Source organism: Thalia democratica, chromosome 2 (genome assembly GCF_965202585.1).
Source record: "Thalia democratica chromosome 2, ktThaDemo2.hap1.1, whole genome shotgun sequence".
Classification (NCBI taxonomy): Eukaryota; Metazoa; Chordata; class Thaliacea; order Salpida; family Salpidae; genus Thalia; species Thalia democratica.
Window position 1 is genome coordinate 67127675 of NC_139166.1, and position 18621 is coordinate 67146295.

The following is an 18621-nucleotide window of genomic DNA, read 5'->3' on the forward strand; positions in this document are numbered from 1 at the left end:
CAAGGTGTGAAGTAGACCGCTGGTCCGTGAAGCTGCCCCCTAGTGGTCGGAATGCTGAACCCTCGGCGCAGGATGCCCGGCACAAAGGTCGATTTGGTGCCGTGCCAAAGAAGAAGAGTTTTCGGTTTTTGGTCTGATTCTGGTTTCAGGTTTGAAACAGCATTGTTATCATGAAAAGAAAGTTTTGGATCTAAATTTTTAGATAAATTATGACCATCAATCAGAGATTTTGGAACGGTATTCTGATCTGCAGCCTGAACTGATTTCAAAGCAGAGGCTGATATCAGATCTAGGGCTTTTTTCTGTTGCGGAGCTGGTTTTTTAACTGAAGCTGGCTTAAGACTAACAGCCGGTTTGTGACCTGTAGCTAAATCCTGATCATCAAAAGAGAACACCTTGTCCACATTCAACTCAAACTTATGGTTTGGTCCGTGTGTAGTCCTCACTGCAGTTTCGATCATCTTGAACACTTTAGTTCCCTCTTCAATATAACGCAAGCGTGATGGGAAATCGTTGTTGACACCTTCTATAAAGTCCAGACGGTTCAACTCGCTACCGAGCTTCGTGTAGTACTTTATGAGCATAGTGTGTTTGTTGAATGTCCAGCAGGGTGTAAGAGTGTAAAATGCGGAACTCAAGCTTGGTAGCTTGCTTTTTTGGCCATCTCTCAAACATTTCATTATGTTAAAAAGAGTTTTTCTGGCCTCGTTAATCTGCTCGTTAGGCATTCCAGACCACAAACGCCTGAACTCCGCGGAAGCTGATTCAAAGTTTGTTGGTGGTTTCCCGTTGCACAATTTTAACAGATCTTTGACTTGGGAACTCGCTGAGTCGAAGTTGAAGTATTTTGAATGGCGAGCATTGAACGCCAACGAGTGATTGTAAAAGCGATTTACACCACTCGTAAATCCCTGCCAACCGTGTTTTAGTCCCTCATTTGGCCAATTTACATTCACAGCCTGCTTAAACTTTCTCTCGAAATGCTCTATGGCAGCATTGATGGTGCTGTACTTATACATGGTGGCTTCTGTGGTCGTGTGCTGGCTTCTGTAGTAGACAAAGAAACTACAGGTTTTACAAGGTTGGTGGTACAGATGACCTTGCAAACAATTCTTCTTGGCAAGCAGCTGCAAAACGGTCATTTGATTATCTTCAAGAATACCTCTTGTTGAAATTGTCGTCTTAGTCAGACAAACGCTCATACTGACACCATCTAAACTCAATACAACCAGATCTTTGTTGGAATTCCAAACCTTGTCGTTGCTTAAACTTAATATTCTATTTTGGTTGGTCTGATTCAGTTTTGGAGAGGTTTGATTTGAAATTCTGTTTTGGTTATTTTGACTCTTATTTCTCAATGAGTTAGATTGTAATTTTCTTCTCCGTGAATCGGTTTCACTCTCATTTTTTGAGTTGTATTTACTCTCTTTTCTCAATGAATCAGTTTTACTCACACTTTTTGAGTTGTATTGATTCCCTCTCCTCCATAAATCGGTTTTTGAGTTGTATCGACCCCCTCTTGTCCATAAATCTGTTTCACTCACTTTTTTTGAGTTGCATTTACTCCCTCTTTTCCATAAATTAGTTTGACTCTGATTACTGTTTGAATTTTTCTTATTGAAGCTCCACCAGACACTGATCTGATTTCCACTTCTATTTCGGATTGTTTGACCCCAACTCCAAAGTTGCCTAGGAGAATCAGCTTCTTTCAATCCTTGGGTGTGTTGAGTAGAACTTCTGCAAGGACTACTTTGATTTCCACTTCTATTTTGGCTGGGAGATTTTGATTCCATTAAACCTTGATTCGTTTTAGTCTGATTTCTTTTTTCTAAACACACCTCAATGTTTTTACCATTCATGACTGCCACTTACAGTTGAAAACGTTTTTAAATTTTTTTTATTGAGCTGCATAAAAATTTTTCTAGTTATGATACTAGCGGTTGTGTACACTAACAAGAGTTAAAACATTGTTTTATAATATGTTTTGTCATAAGTTGTAATATTTTTTTACAAAACTACTACCAGGGTTGCTAGTCTTAGAATCAAAATAAATAAAAAAACTGCCTTGAATTTTCAGAAACCCTTTTAAAACCTATTCAGCTATTTCTTGTTAAGACATGGAAGCAATATTTGATGGAAGGAGTTTTTAAACTAAATTCTATTCAAAATTTATGTAAAATATAGCTTTTTTAGATTAATCATAGCTAAGGCATTTTACTTCAGAAACTACATAGCTTTTACAAAAAAAAAGCTCTATTGAATTCAGACTTAAATGAAACATTGTGATTAAAAGTAAAGGATTAGGTAGAATATAGTGTATTTTTTACATTAAAATAAATTCTACTATTAATAAATTCATATGTGTGACCTAATAGTGTACTACAAAACTTCCAACGTTTTTGAATATGTAAGTTATTTACTTGTGGCCACTAGCTTGTTAATATTGTGTGTATAATATTCCTTAAATTATAAAGTTTGTTAAATTAAAAAAATTAAAGTTATGTCATTTTAAAATCAAAAAAAAATTTAGACTTCTGATAGTATTAAGTATTCAATTAAGTACTTATTATTTTTTAAACTAGCACCATTATTAAACTAAACAGCTTTAAACATTTCCATTTACACAAATACAATTTTTTGATTACACATAAAAAGCATGTTAACATTGAACACGTTATTTCATTTTTATATTCGTTTTCATATTAATCTCCAGTTTTATTTTCAAATTCGTATAATACCAGGGATGAAAAAAGTATTTTTGTAACTAACAACATTTAAAGTTTCAAAGATGTTAATTTAACTTATGTTACTTAATTCATGTTAATTAAAAATTTATTTCCTATAAATATCTTCTTGATATACATACAACTGTGCCTTTATTTATACTTACTGTACGTTAAGATCACAGTTACCAGAATTTATGAAATTAAAAACTCTGAAAACTGAGTAAACTGAGTAGTATGTTTTAACTTAAAATATGGTGTTCTACTAAACGTGTAGCAAGTTTTTCATAAAACCTTTTATAAAGTTTTCAGTGGAAAGCAGGGTTACCATGATTAGAGTTTTTGTAAGTCTTGCAGTTTTAATGAATTTGATTATTTACATTTATTTTTTAATGTTGTGAATTTATTCTTAACATATTAAGTGCAAATAATAAAAGTCGCTCTAATTTCATCTCTACTGCCGACCCCAAATCAAATTGATTAAGTTAAATTAAAAAAAAAAGTTAATAAAAACATTTCAAAGCTCCAAAAGGTGCTTTAAAATTTACACTACAAAGAAGTACTTATACTGATTGCTTGATATTTTGATACTGTTTTAGGTGTTTAAAGTGTAAAGTTTTTTAAACTTTTGTTTTTCATAATAAAAAACAAATTTATAAAAGCAATTTTTTTTTGTCGTTTATCGATATTGGAAAACTTAGCTTGTTCTAATATATAAATTACTTAAATATAGTTACAAATTAAATTAATGAATTTTAAACATTTTATATGTCTATTAGACATTTGTTTATAGTTTTGATACAAGAGAAAACGTTTTAAAATATGATTTGGGAATTGCAAATTAACTTGCGTTTAATACTAAAACTTTTATTTGATTTGTATCAATTTGTGTTTGAAAATAAGACATCTAAACATTTTTATAATATTTATGGAACTCATCAACTTGATATTTAATTATAAAGTTTTGAAACAACTAAAGAAGATAAACTTGTTATAAACTTCTTAAAATAAGTTTTACAGTTCCTTTTAGTAGCGCTTAAATTTGTTTAGATAAAAACTTTTCAAAAGTATTTTTTAGTTTTTAGTGATATTAGTAATGTAATAGTACAATACATTTTACGACCTTTATAGCGAATACGCCAGTTTTAATACTAAAGTATGTGTAACAAAACATTTTCATAAACATTAGATTATATCGCATTTGCTTTAAAACTCGTTTAACTTTTATACAATTTACAACGTCAAACGTGTTACATTGAAATCGTTTTATTGCTTGTAAAAAAATTTCGATTTTCAATGTGATATAAAAGTAAATGCGAAACAAGTGTGTAAAGAAAACAAACTTTGTTTTCATTTATAAATTTTACTGAACTAAATATTTTAGCGATGAAATATTTTTCTACTGATTGCAATAAAAAATTAAAAACTACTTGACTAAACTTTTTTTCTGGTATGTTTAGCTTGCTTTAATATTTTTTACCATAAGTTTTCAATAAAGCATGTTTCTAACTAGTTTGACACTTTAAGTTTCATCAAAACTTAATTTCTTACAATATTTTTAAGTTTTTTTTAACTTTCGTATGCAACTGAAATATACTTTACTTTAATACAAATAGAGTAAACCAATGTACTAGAAACTTAAGTTTTTTTAATTTTTTAGCTTGCTTTAATATGAAATACGAAAATAGTCGGTTTATAAACAAACTTTTTACTAACATATCTAAAATATCTTTATCTTGTGCTTATAACGTTTGATATTTTTTGTCATACAAAATACTAAAATATTTTTATATTTTAACTAAACTGAATTAAATGAAATAAGAATTTTTTAGAAAACATTTAAGCTTAACAAAAATACAGTTATTAATAATAGTGATCAAAATATAATAAGTTAATAAACTCAAACCTATTATGACATTTTATAAATATTAAGATTTATTTTTCAATCAACAGTTTTTTTATATTGAATATTTGGTTTAATACAAACCTCTTTTAGAGATATAATTTATAACAACAATAAACTTATATCAAAATCAGCTCAATAAATTTAATATTATCTAACTATTTTAAGCATAGTTTAAAATAAATAATTTATTTGTTTTTTAAAATTTTATAGTGATTCTAAAGCTTAAAAAATGCATTAGCTTTATTTTGGCTGCTAATATTAAGATTTTCTGTTTCTTGTTTTAGCATGCCAACAAAACTTAAATAATAAAACAAAAATTAATCTAACCAAAACTTTATTTTATTTAAGTACAAATTTTAAATTAACTTATACTTAGAACTATTTATAGTTTTCAAATGACATCAAAACATCTAGAAAATTATAACTGGTGGAAACAAAGTAGAAAAAAGTTTTTTTTGGTAAAAACTTTACAAAATTTGACATACATTCATAATTTAATAACTTTAGTTTTACAATTTAACAAACAAAACATTAACAGTCAGGAATTTAGACAAAATGCCATTGTAATCAAATATCCAAATTGAACACATTTAAGTAAGTTATAAAACATGATATATTAAACATAAAATAACCAGGAAACTAGAAACATATACTTTTGTAACCAAGTATTTATAATAAACTATTTTTTTAAGAACTAACTGAAGTTTTACAGTACATTCTGTTCAATGTACATCTTGATAAAATAAACTTTACAAAGATAAAAAAGAAGGCAGAAAAAATACCAACATAATCAAATATCCATAGTGAACTTATTTCCATTCCAGTTTACTTGTCCACAATTGTGGTCCCTCTCCCTAGAATCAGCGTACTCTTTACTTGATGTGTTCATATCGTTGTAGTACTCACCTATCTCTCTGTAGTCCTTCTGAAACTTCTCGTTGTTGGTGTAGTCTTCATTTTGCGACAAATCACAATCTCTCCACTTCTGCAAGCCGTTTGACATGCTTGTACAATTGATTTGTGAAAATAGGCGAACTTTAGTTTTCGTTCTTTGCTTTTATACCTTTTATCATCAAGTGTTTCCTGCTAATAATAAACAATAACATGTTTTTTATTCAAAACTGAAATCAATACCTCTTATGCTCAATGAGCACTTCTCATAAAAAATTGTTCGTTCTTTAAAGTTCAAAGGAAGTTTAACCTATTGATTAAAGCAACTTGAGGTCATATGAACTTTGTAAAACCTTGCTATTTGTTTTTGATGTTTAGTTTTGTGACTGATGTACAAGAGTATACTAAGTGTAATTTTTAATACATTGTTTATATATGTTTTTTTTTTGTTTTTGGTTGTTTTCTATTTACAGTAATATTTAAGGTAATTGGAATTAAAAAAAAAAACATGTTTATTCATAAAGTTCATACAAGGTTTGACTCTTTGATCATGGTTATGAAATATACAGAATAATATTATCATAATGGGTAGTTTTATTATTTTTTTTTTCGTAACGTTTTTTTGGATAGTAATAAAAAGTTTTACTAGTTCTAAATATGTGTTAATAAAACTATTGTTTAATTTGATGATCAAAGCAACTAGTGGTCATATGATACTTGTAAAACACAGATAATTATATTTCATGTAGTTTTTTTTCGTTTTTGATGTTTTAAAAGATTTAAAGTTTTGTTTTTAGTCTTTGTTTTATACTTACTTGACATTTATTTCCTTTTAGTAATAATATGTTTGTTAATTGTTATTACAAAAAACCATAGTAACTTATTGTCGTATAAGTCTTAGTTGTTTTAAAAACTAAAACCTCGTTTTGATGTTATATTTTGTGGCTAATATTAAGAAAATGCAATGTTAGTTTTTTTAATTCTTTTATGTTGCGATTTTTTAGTATTTAAAGTAACATTTTAATAATTTTTTGTTGTTTTGATACTCACATACTTAATATTAAGTTCAAAGAAAGTTTGATCTGATGATCAAAGCAGCTTGTTGTCGTATGAACTTTGTATAACATAAATAGTTGTTTTGATTTTTTACAAATTGCTAAGAGTGTTTTGTTTTTATATTCTTTTTGCAATAATTTAAAGTATAATAGTATTTATTAAAAAAGTACATTTTAAACATTGAATGAGTTCTCAAATATAAACTCGCTTTAAAATAATTTTTGATGTACGAAAATGTTTGAATAAATTAACAATAACCAAAAAAAAAGTTTTTTGTTGTAAAGTTTATACGTAAAATCAAAGTCATAAGTTTTTGACTTCTTCTATCCACTAAATGATACTAATTAAAAATGAGTAAAAAAACTTTTATAATCAAAGCTTATATTTTTCGTTACTTTTATCTTCTCTGGAGTTTACAAAGAAAAAGTTTATTTTTCTTTTTTTTAAAGTATTTAAGCATATAAAAAGATTGTTAAATTTAAATTAGTAAACCTCATAAGAGAAAAATTTGAATTTTTTTTATTTTAATCAAATTATTTTTTTATAAAACTTTTACTAGGTAAAAAAATACATCAGAATTTTTGTCTGTTTTGTTGTTAATTGTTGTTGTTTTTGTTCTTTGTATAATTTTATTAAAAATTAAAATAAAAAAGTTTTACATTGAAATTACTAGTTTATATTTTATTGCTGCTCAAAATTCAACATAAATAAAGTTAATGATAAGTATACTTTGAACTTCTTCATTACAAGTTTATCGTGATTTTCAATACAATACTAATAAAAAATCTCATGCAAAATAAACGAACAATTTCATTGATTTATTAATCATATAACATTAAAAGTAAAAAAAAAGTCAATTCTTTAGCAAACTGATATTTAAACAAACATATATATAAGTATTCAATAATTTCGTCACTTCAATTTGAGTTCTATTTTGTATTTAAATTGCGAATCTATCGGTAAAGTAAAATAATATAAGTAGAAAACATGTCAGTTTTGAACAAAAATTTGAGTAAAAATGTGCTCATAAAAATAAATAAATGTAATATTGTTTGTTATAATAAAAACTCTTTTTTTCGAAAGTATAGAGATAATAGTTTGTAAAAAAGTTTGTTTTGTTTCTATTATACATACTTACGTTTAAATGTACTTTTAAAAGCTATTTCCGTGTTAAGTAGTAAACAATTATATAACTTTTGGTTTAACTTAACTCGTAAGTTTTTAGAAATATACAAAAACTAAGTACGTAACAAAAGGTTTTTGTTTCAAAACATACGGTGCTGATTAAAAAACCATGTGATAAATAATAAATGCTATTTACAATATTAGGTTGTTTTAAATATGGTACAATAAATTACTTTTTGATGTTTTATACTTGTTTAAACAGCCTTATATAATTATTAAGAGTCAAAACTAACCATTTAAAGTACTTCGTTTATTAAATTTGTTAACTGTTCTGATAAAGATTTAGTTCTTTGTTTCACCAACTAAAATTGTTAAATTAATAGAAATAAACATATACGATTAAAAAAGATAGTTTATGAAACTGTTTTAATAACTTCAAATAAATTATTTATAACAGCTTTTGATGGTTTCACTTGATTTACTTTTTCGAGAAATCAAAACAACCCAGAGCGTCTAAGTTTAGAGCTCTGGTTTGGTTACATCTTACTTTTCTGTTAAACAGAACAATTACTTGCTTGGAAATTTAAAATTTATAAAGCTATCATTAACTTTGTTGTATATCAATTAGTCCTTTTAACTCCACAAGTTTTGTACTTTTTTAACTATTTTTAGCTTTAAAAAAAATAAAAATTTATTTGTATCAGTTATTTGTATCATTTTGTAAAACATAAACGGCTTCTATCGCAATAAAAGTATTTCAATTTTTTTTCAAAATGATTATCATTTATGTAGATTGAGATGGCAGTTATTTTATATTTTTCTACAAACTTTTTATGCAAACAAACATTTTTTATAAAGTATTTTGCCGGCGTCATTTGTAACAGTTATTGTTGTGTTTTGAGTTTTTTTGCTTCAGAAATTATTATATAAAAACTATTTGGCAATTTTATTTCCAAGTTTACTTATACATTCTACTTTCATTATTGTTGTTTTATGATTTACTCTTTCATTTGTAATTATGATTTATTTCTTTTGAATAATTTATATAAAGTAGTGCTGGAAACATTAATTGTGACATATGCAAATATATCTTTATTTTATTAGTTGTTTGATTATGTATTAAATTAAATAAGTCTTTAAATTCGGACAATAGAAAAGTAATATATTTGCTATACTGACTAAATTTTAAAAACGTGAGTTTGAAAAATACTTTGATGAAATAAGTTTGTATTGGATTATAAATTTTTTTTAACTTATTAGATATAATTTTTGTATTCAATAAATTAGGACATGTTGTTGAAAGTAACTTTAACCACAAGTTATAAAAACAGTGTAGTTTATGAATAATAAACAATAAGAACAAAAATATTTTTTATGTAAAACCACTAGTTTAACAAGTTGCAATGACGAAGTATAGTATTTATAAATAGTATTTCAAAGTTTTATACTTTTTTATAATATTTAAAGAAGTTCCACTTTTTTTTTATTTCTTTAAAACCTTAAATTGCATTAAAACATTAATGTTTTAAGTAACATGCATAAATTATAATTTTTCAATGTATTATTTGCTTATAACGTAAAATTATTTCTAAGTCTTAATTTTTTGTTTTACATAAGTGTTCTTAAACTTAACTTTGAAACTTGATATGATTTATAAACAGTCTTGAAATCTTTAATCAAAATGCTAGTTTTACAATAGTTTGCAGTTTCAATTTTCAAACAATAAGAAAAAACATTCTTTTTTTCTTAAAATTAGCTTGAATTCTGGGCAATAGGTATATTTGTAACAAATTCAATAATATACCCAATTAAACAATATTGTATGATTACATTTATCAATTGTAATAACAATGGTTTAAACTAGCGACTTCCAAAAAAGTTATGTCTAAGAGTTATTTTAATAATAAAACAAAACACAATATTCTGTAATAAAATTTTGGAAAATTTTAGCTTAGTATAAATAAAGTCAAAGCAATAAAAATAAAATCCATTTCAGGGTGTCCAAAAAAATTAGTTATCAAAATGACTTGTACAAAATTTTAATAAACACAAAACTTATTATATAGTAAAATTGAATGAAAATAAACATTGTAAAAGTTAGTTTAACTTTTTATTTACAAATTTAAAAGATTTACTATTTTATGTTAAATCGATTGATGACAGCTAGCCTTTGAATAAGTATTCAAACAAATACATTAACAGTTTTTTAGGACACCCTACTTTTGTAACTAGTAAGTCAACTATGAGTTGTCAGAACTTGAATGAGAAGGTGCCTTGTTTTCTTTTTGTTGCTTGTCAATCAGATTGTATTTCCTTGCGTTTTCAAGTATTTTGACTGTTAAAAATATATCTTTATTTTGCTTTTAATACTAAAGTATTTAGTAAATTATGGCATTGTTAAGCTTAGACATTTTACTACTTTATGTTAGTCTGTTAACCTAAGGACTGTTATTTATGTTCGATTTTAAATATTTAGACATCTTTTTACATACATTTTTAATTTTAATATCAAATTTAGCTAGGTAAACATACGTTTTAACAATTGACCTCCTATCTCAAAACTTATATTGATTAATTGACATTAATTCTAATTTTGAATTTATTCAACAACTATGTATAATAACAAAAGGCAAAGGTTGTTGTAATTAAAGCTTTTTTCAATGATATTCACAAAAATATTTAATATACCCTACTTAAGTCCGGGTTTTCTAGAAAATTATAAGTTTTATTTTTTTTTAATAATTTTACTATACTTTTTTTATTTGTTTATTAATTTTGATTAAACTTTTGTAAGCAGAGTTTTAAGTTATGTGAGAACATCTAGTAGGTAATATACAAGTAGTCATTAAAAAGGCAAAATAGATATATTTGAAAAAATAATAATTTTTTACACCATCTTTTTACAAAATAAACAATACAGTTTTTTACTAAAAACTAACTTTTCCTTTCAAGCTCTTGATTCTCCCTATCAAGTTTTTTAATATCTTTTTGGAACTTTTCGTTTTTCTTCGTCTCATAAGAAATATACTCGGTTGCAGTGTTCAATACAAGTTTTTTGCTTGCCTTAAACAATTAAATAAATATTAGTTATCGTCTTTGTGAAGATTAAAAACTAAATTATTTAAGATTTTGATTGAAGAAAACAAAACTTAAGTGTTCCAGAAAATTTAAACAAAATATACTGAAATCACCTGGCAGTAAAGCAGTAAAATCAGTTTAAACAGTAAAAAGAATTTGATAGTTAAGTAGAAATGTTAATAAATTCAAACAAAAAAAAGATTCCTTTGTTAGGAACTTGTGGCCTTAAAACAGGATTGCAACTCATTAAAGAAAAAAACTGGCTTAAGTCAGCCTAATTAGAATTTTTTTTTGCTTTTGGCACAATTGTTTTTAATCATCGTGCATTGTTTACAGTAGTATTGGTATGTATTTAAAATATTCTAGTGTACACGCAAAACATTTGAGGTAAAATCTGTGTTTAAAATCAAACAGAATTAGTTTTATAGTGACTGTAACATTTTAAAAGTCAACACACACTACGCTTACCGAAAAAGTGCGTTAATAAAAAAGAGATAGCAAATACACGTGTTATGTTTGCTATTTTATGATATTGCATTTGATTAAAAACGGTAAACATACAGAGAGGTGAGTAAGCGTAAAAGATATAGGGAAATGATTAAGCATTAAATATTATGTATCAAAATGAAAATAAACTGTTAACTCGATACATACAACAAATTTAATTTGTACAATATTATAGATATTTCTTTTTGTATTTTTAAAACATCTAGAATACGTGAATGCGGAGATTAGCAACAGGTTATTGTATTAGCAAGTCATGTCAAGCAAACATTAAGCCGACTAAGAAGTTTAACTGTAGAATTTGAACGCTTCTAATAATAGACTTTATGATTTGCATCAGTAGTTTTCTTGTACTGACTTTAATATTTTAGAATTTCCAATGAAACTACAATAAAAATTGTATCAGTTCTAATACTTAAACTGTACTCAAAATAACGCAAAAATTTTCATCTGCTTAACTTTAAGTTATGTATTATATTACTTGTTTTTAAGTCTTAATATTTAAAACCAATATAAATAAATTTTTCTTCTATACCGCAATCCTTTTAAATATTACGACGAAATATTAACCTAGAAATATTTTACCAAGAATTATTCATAATAAAAAAAAAATTCTTTGTATATTTAAAGATTCTATGTCTATGTGATTGCATTTATTTTTTTCATACTTTAGTTCCATCCTCATTTTATTTTAACTATTGCAATTAATCTGCTAAAACCTGCTAAAATTAACTATTTTTGATGTGTCCTTATTGATGATAATAAGAGTATAAATAAGCTATTCTATTTATTATCAGGTTTTAGTGGGAAAAAAACACATTTTTACTTTGTCAAATATCAATACAACAGTCAACTGCACTGAACAATATTTTAATTTGACTTCATTGACATTTGTCAATGCATTTATCAAGATTGATATTGTTACTGTATTATTTATAAACAAGTTTAATAACTACTTACTTTCGTTCCTTTTAATTCTGGCAGTGAATCTCTCAAATTGTCAAGTACCTTTTTGGTATGACCTCTTCTAATTCGCTCATACTCGTTAAAGTAAGATCTTCTCAGTACCTGTGAATTATTTATTTAAATTTAAGTTGTAAGAAGGTAAAAAGTTGTAGTCTGCTCTGAACTTATAAAAGAATTAGACTTCTTGTGATAGTTTGAAGTATATAGTTTTGGATAAAAAGCATAAAAAATTGATTTAATTATTAAAATAAAGCAATTAGACAGCGATCTTTTATTAAAAAAAAAACATTTTTATTCGCTATTCAATATAACCCAAATTGAAAAAGACTTGAATTTTCTAATATTCAAAAAGATTTTTTTTTCTTTTATAACAGCAAATCACTTGAATACAATAGAGAAATATATAAAACAGATTTATTAGAAAATTATTCGAAACAAGCATTTAACTTTAATTTTAGGCTTATTTGCAAAAACAAAAAGTATGTAAAAGTTTAAAAATAGTTGAAAAACAAAGTTAAGTAGAATCAAATTATTTTCTTTATTCAAGATTTACACTTATTGATAATCAAAAATTAACTAGTTTTAAATTGTTTGATCTAATTCAGTTTGTTTTTTGCTTAAAAAACTAAGATAAAAGTAAATATAAAAGAAAACAAAAGCAAAAATACTTAAATTTTACATAAACTGAAGTTATACATCTTGCAAAAACTAAAAAAAAATGTATAGTACAAAAAAATATATAGATATCTAAAATATATTTACCATAGTGCAAAAACTTGTTACTGAGTATTTTTCTAGCTTAGTAATATTAAATTTACGGCTACATCATTTAAAAAATAGAGCTGTAACACTTGAAAATAAACTTATTATCCACCACGATCAAACTGAATGATATTGATTTAATTATTTTAAAAAAAAATCTGACAACTTTGTTTTGGCACAAAAAAAAATTAAAATTGATAAAAGTTCTTTCTCAGAAAAACTTTTAAAAACTTGCTAAACACAAATAATATTCAATAAATAAATTTTTGTTCTAAAAGCAAAAGAATATACATTCAAAAAATTATAACAAAGACATTTTAAAACATAGATTTTTACCAAAAAGTACACTAGGTATAACAGTTTATATCAATTAAACTTTATTCAAAAAAAAAAAGAATATCAAAAAAAACAATTATTTAAAAGAGTATGAAAAATTGATACACAAAACAAGAATCTACTGACTAAAATTTTACTTTATTTAAAGGTATTAATATAAATAATAATCTAATTTTATTTAAAGTTTTCCTGTTAATCTAGCTTCAATAACTTAAAATGTTGTATGATTGTTACTATTATCAATTATAATAGTTATCTATTGTAACAAAACACGTTTTTACTTACTTTAATGTCTTGATTGATTTCAGTATTGCAGTTTTCAGCCATTTTATATACTGTTATTCTGAATATAATTTTTATTAAATATGTAAAAAATACTTTTTTTTTTGAAAGTACAATTTTTGAAATAGTTAGTATGAATTTTTATATTTGATGTGAATAAAGATTTTCAAAGACAAAAAAAAAATTATATAGTTTTTTATGCTGTTACTTTAATTTTTTTTGTTTCAAAAAAATCAATTTTACAGTTCATTGCAGTATTTAAAGAGAAGTTTAATTACTTTATTTAAAATTAAAAACCTAAAAAGTTAACAAGGATAATTAAAAACGAACTTATTTAAGATAAACATTGATAATACTAAAATCAGTAGCAGTTCAATACTTCTACATACATACTAGCTCAATTAACACAATAACAAATTTTAAAAGCGATTTAAACAAATAAAAACAAAAAACATTAAACTTATCTTTTACTTTTATTTAAAAAAGTTTTTTAATGATTAGTTTAAATTAAAGACTTTGCCGTTTGAAAAACATTTTTTATACAATAGTTCTTCAAAAATCTTGAAATTTGAACTTCTGAAATAAGTACTTTTAGCATCATATTTATTTTTTGTCTACTATATCCAAAAGTTTTATTGTATTATTCTTTTTTAAAAAATAAATTAAAATAACTTCTAGAAAGTTTGAAAAGCTTTATTGTTTATATTGATAGAAAAAACTAGAACTTTAATCCAGTTGTACTAAGTTTACATAAATGTTAACATTATACACCTTAATTACAATAAATTTTTCTAAAAAACAAAACTTTTATTACTGTTATGACTAAACTTGAAACATTGTTTTTTAAATTAAAGAGAGATGATTGCTGTACATTAGCTATTTTGTAATAAACCATAACTTTATAAAAACTTAACAATTATTATATTTAAAAAATTTATAACATAGTTTTGAAAAATAGTAGTGTTAAACTTTGTAAAGTTTTTTATGAAATTTTTTCTTCTAATTATAAATTTTCAAATTTTAGTATTCATGCATGTATGAGGCTTAACAAAAAGATAAGTTTTAAATGTTTCTCATTAAAAAAATAACTTTTAATACACTGAAAAATTAATGAGGTTATAATGATTATATACATGAAATCGTCAAAGTGTTAAAATATAATATAGTGGTTATTTACTAATGTCACTGATAGATTTCTTTGAAAAAGATTGACCAGAATTACTGGAAGACGACAAAATGAATAAAAACAAAAAAATCTTAAAAACTCTTTATAATTTATACTATGGTAACTCTTACTAAAAGTGTTAAAATCTAAAAAGAAAACTTTGATCTCTAAAAAAAACAACTTTTGTTTAAACTTTTGGAATAGTTTGTATAAATGTTTTGTGTAAATTTGTTATAAATAATTGTCTAATATTTAAAAAATACAAAATATTACCAGAGGATAAAAATAAAAAGGTAAAGGCTGTCTAATGTACTAATACCTTGTAAATTTTGATTTTGTTTATGTAAAACTGCTTTTCTTATAAATATGAGTTTATACACTTTTCTCATAGTGCAGTTCTAAATAACAATGGCATTTTTATAATAGTTACTACAGAAAAATAGTATGTCAAACAGTCTTTTATTTTATTGTCTTATAATCTTTACTTGCTCCATTAAGCAATTATGACTAAACATCAACAGTTTACTTATCAAACTGAGAATAAGACTAGGTATTTGTTTGTACTGAATGTATCGGGTTACATTAGTAGTGTTTTTTTTTTAAAGATATATACAAGTTTACATAATATTATGGACTAGTAGCTTTGCTAAAATATGTTTGTTCACAACTACTCTGTAACAGTACTAAAAGTAAAATTGTAGATATATTTTCCTCCTACAGAAAGAAAACTTGTATTGTTAGGTGCAAGTTTTTTATCTATTAAATACAATAAAAAACGTCATAAATATTATACAACAACCATGAGTTTAAAATATCACAATCTTTTGGAAATATACACTATCTTCTAGATATAGATCTCATATTAAAAAAAATTAAAGTAAGCAATCTATTCTTCGAGTGTTATCAATTTTACACCGACAACTTCAGTGGTAGTTAGTTTAGTAAATTTTAAGTATTTTAGAGGAAAACTATGTTAAATGTCTATAATATAGGTTTTCGTTTATTTAACACTTTATAAAACATCAAAATTTTAATATTTACCCATATAGTTAATTCTAAGTTTGTTTAAAGCTTAAAACTACAGTGAAACTTTTTTTAATATTGACTACTTATTATTTTTATTTCTACAATTAGCTTCAAATGTTGAAATGAGTTTGATGCTGTTACTTGCGAAAATATGGTCAGTATCAATATATAAATAACAAAACAACAAAAACGAGGGTTGTCTATAGTAATGAAATTTTATAATTTGGTTCATTAACAGAAATAAAAAAACAGTATTAATAATGCAGCGGTACAAATTTAAAACTTTAACCCTTTTTTTTGCCTATATCCAAATATTTAAATCTTTAATTACGACTAAAGTTAACAAATTTATTCTGAGAAAAGCTTAAAAATATTCAATAATTACATTTAGTGAAAACAAAGAACCGTTTATTCAGAAATCTTTTTTTAGTGTAAGTAGTTCTACCTGTAAAAGTAAAGCGGGGTTTATACAAAAAGCTTGATAGTGTTTGTAGTAAATCAGTGATTTATCTTGGTGTATGACTCGATAACCGAAATATTTTTTTTCGTACACCAAGTCCTTAGGCCAAATTTTTGAGCGCTATTTTTCTTAAATTAACAAAATCGATGACTAAAAGTTTCCAGCTGGTTTGCTACATAATATCTAAATTTATGTCAATTTTTTATACAAAAAATTTTAATGACGCCTTTAAAACTACCCCTTTTGAAAAGTACCAGATAGAAAATAAATTGATTGAAATAGCTCCTTTTCGAATTGCCGACCAATTAGATATAGAGTTTCGAAGTTTAAAAAAGGTTGCTTAATTGTAGTGTATGACACTTTTGGTTACTACATCTTTCTGCAATGGCAACCGTGCTACCGACACCGAAGTCAACATTTAAAAGTTTAAAGTAAATTAAGTTACGAGCTAAAAAAAATATTATATCTAACAACCTGTTTTATCTTGAATTAAAAAAAAATTGTAATTTAAGTTAAAGTAAAGACACATTGGTTGCATATTCACACATACAGTCTAAAATAACAAAAAACTATAAGTATTTGTTGCTTAAAAAATTTTTTTTTCACACATTAAACTAATGTAAAAAATTTTAGTCATATTTAATGAAATATTCAAAAAGTAAAAACACAAGTAGTATATGTAGGGTGTCTTGTCAAACGTGAACTTTTTCCTTTAAATATGCACCAGTTTTTATTGCAAGTGTAATAGTTTACTGAGCACAAAATAATACTGTTTTAAAATTACAGTAATAGTGTACAAGTAGTAGATTTATATTTTACATCACAGTTTGGAAATAAATTTCTGTCAATATATTTAAGAATTATTTAATTATTCTCAAAAACTAAAAGTTGTTCAACAGTCATAAAGTTACAAACACACAATCAACAATATTTTGGGTTATGGTTAACTTTAGGTGAGCACCAATATCAAGTTGAAATTATAATACATTTGATGTCTTATTTAATCATAATTTAAGGCTAAAAATTTTATAAATACATAAACAAAATTAAACTTATATATTAAAAACTAATAAACTAAAGTATGTAATTGTTTTTTTTTTACAACATAAAGTGATTATACCAATACAATTATTTTTATTGATTATGATATTGTGAAATAAAATTGATAATTTTTTTTTTTATAAAATTTTAATTTAGTTCTTTCTATGTATTTATATAGCTTATTTAAGACAAAGTATAGTTTTTTAGCCTAAAATCCTAAATTAAGTTACGAGCTAAAAACTTTTTATATCTAACTACCTGTTTTATTTTGAATTAAAAAAAAAAAATTGTAATTTAAGTTAAAGTAAAGATACACTGGTTGTATATTCACACATACAGCCTAAAATAACAAAAAAAACTATAAGTATATGTTGCTTAAAAAATGTTTTTTTTCTCACATTAAACTAATGTAAAAGTTTTTAGTCATATTTAATGAAATATTCAAAAAGTAAAAACACAAGTAGTATATGTATATATATTTCACTATTCGAACATATCATTACTATTGTTTCACTGATGGGGAATTTATACTTTTGAAAATCTTTTGTTCATAGTTATGAAACAAACATTATTAAAACTACAAAACATTGTACTGATATTTTCAAAATAGATAAAAACTATTACAAATAAGAACCAACAGTAAAAGTCAAGTATAAGAAAATTATCCTCATTTGTGAACTTTTGTTAAGTCAAAAACCCAGTCGCACATTTACAACATTGGGGCAAGTTATGGTTTTTGATTAGCAAAGTTGTTAGAATGCCAAGTTTCTATTCTAATTGTACACTTAATGCTTTTATTTTTTAATAGTTTAAAACTTAAAATTTATTCCTCAATTATTTGCGTGGTTGTTTTCTTGAAAACTTTTTGCAATTTTGTTAGACAGTATAGAATTTATATTTTTAAAGCTATTTAATATTATATCCTCTTGTAAAATAAAACATGGTTTGTTAAGTTGAGAAATATCAGAGGGTAAAAGTTAGTAAAGAGGCAATAGTAATTGTTTTATATTTTATACTGATATTATTTCCTAAACAACATTAAACACAACTTTAAAAAATTATTAAAAAGCTGTAAAAGTTGATTATGCATAGATATATTTTTATTCCAATAAAATATTTCATGTTCAAATATTACCTTTCAAAATATATTCTTTTACCATACTTTATTTTATATAAACTATGTTTATAATAAGTGTAAATAAGTTTTTCTGGTTCTACAATCATGGATTTGTCCTACTATTGAAGTCAGCATTTTTCTTTTTTTTGGTCAAGGGCTAACTTTCTTAGAAAAAGTAGCTTT

The 18621-nt window shown here is 24.6% G+C and overlaps 1 protein-coding gene across 1 annotated transcript; it reads right to left on the reverse strand.

The window, feature by feature from the left end:
- Window positions 1-9941: 9941 nt before the first annotated feature.
- LOC145828880 (protein max-like) lies at window positions 9942-13674 on the reverse strand. Its single transcript, XM_082936627.1, has 4 exons — window positions 13633-13674; window positions 12244-12351; window positions 10641-10764; window positions 9942-10036 (listed from the first exon to the last, which is right to left on the reverse strand). The coding sequence occupies exons 1-4, from the start codon at window positions 13672-13674 to the stop codon at window positions 9942-9944; spliced, it is 369 nt and encodes a 122-aa protein (XP_082792753.1).
- Window positions 13675-18621: the final 4947 nt, after the last annotated feature.

Coding starts and splice junctions, on each gene's coding strand:
- LOC145828880 (XM_082936627.1), bottom strand. CDS start 13,674: ATGGCTGAAAACTGCAATACTGAAATCAATCAAGACATTAAA. Junction 12,352..13,632: donor AAATCAATCAAGACATTAAA/GTAAGTAAAAAC, acceptor AATAATTCACAG/GTACTGAGAAGATCTTACTT. Junction 10,037..10,640: donor TCAAGAGCTTGAAAGGAAAA/GTTAGTTTTTAG, acceptor TATTTTTAACAG/TCAAAATACTTGAAAACGCA.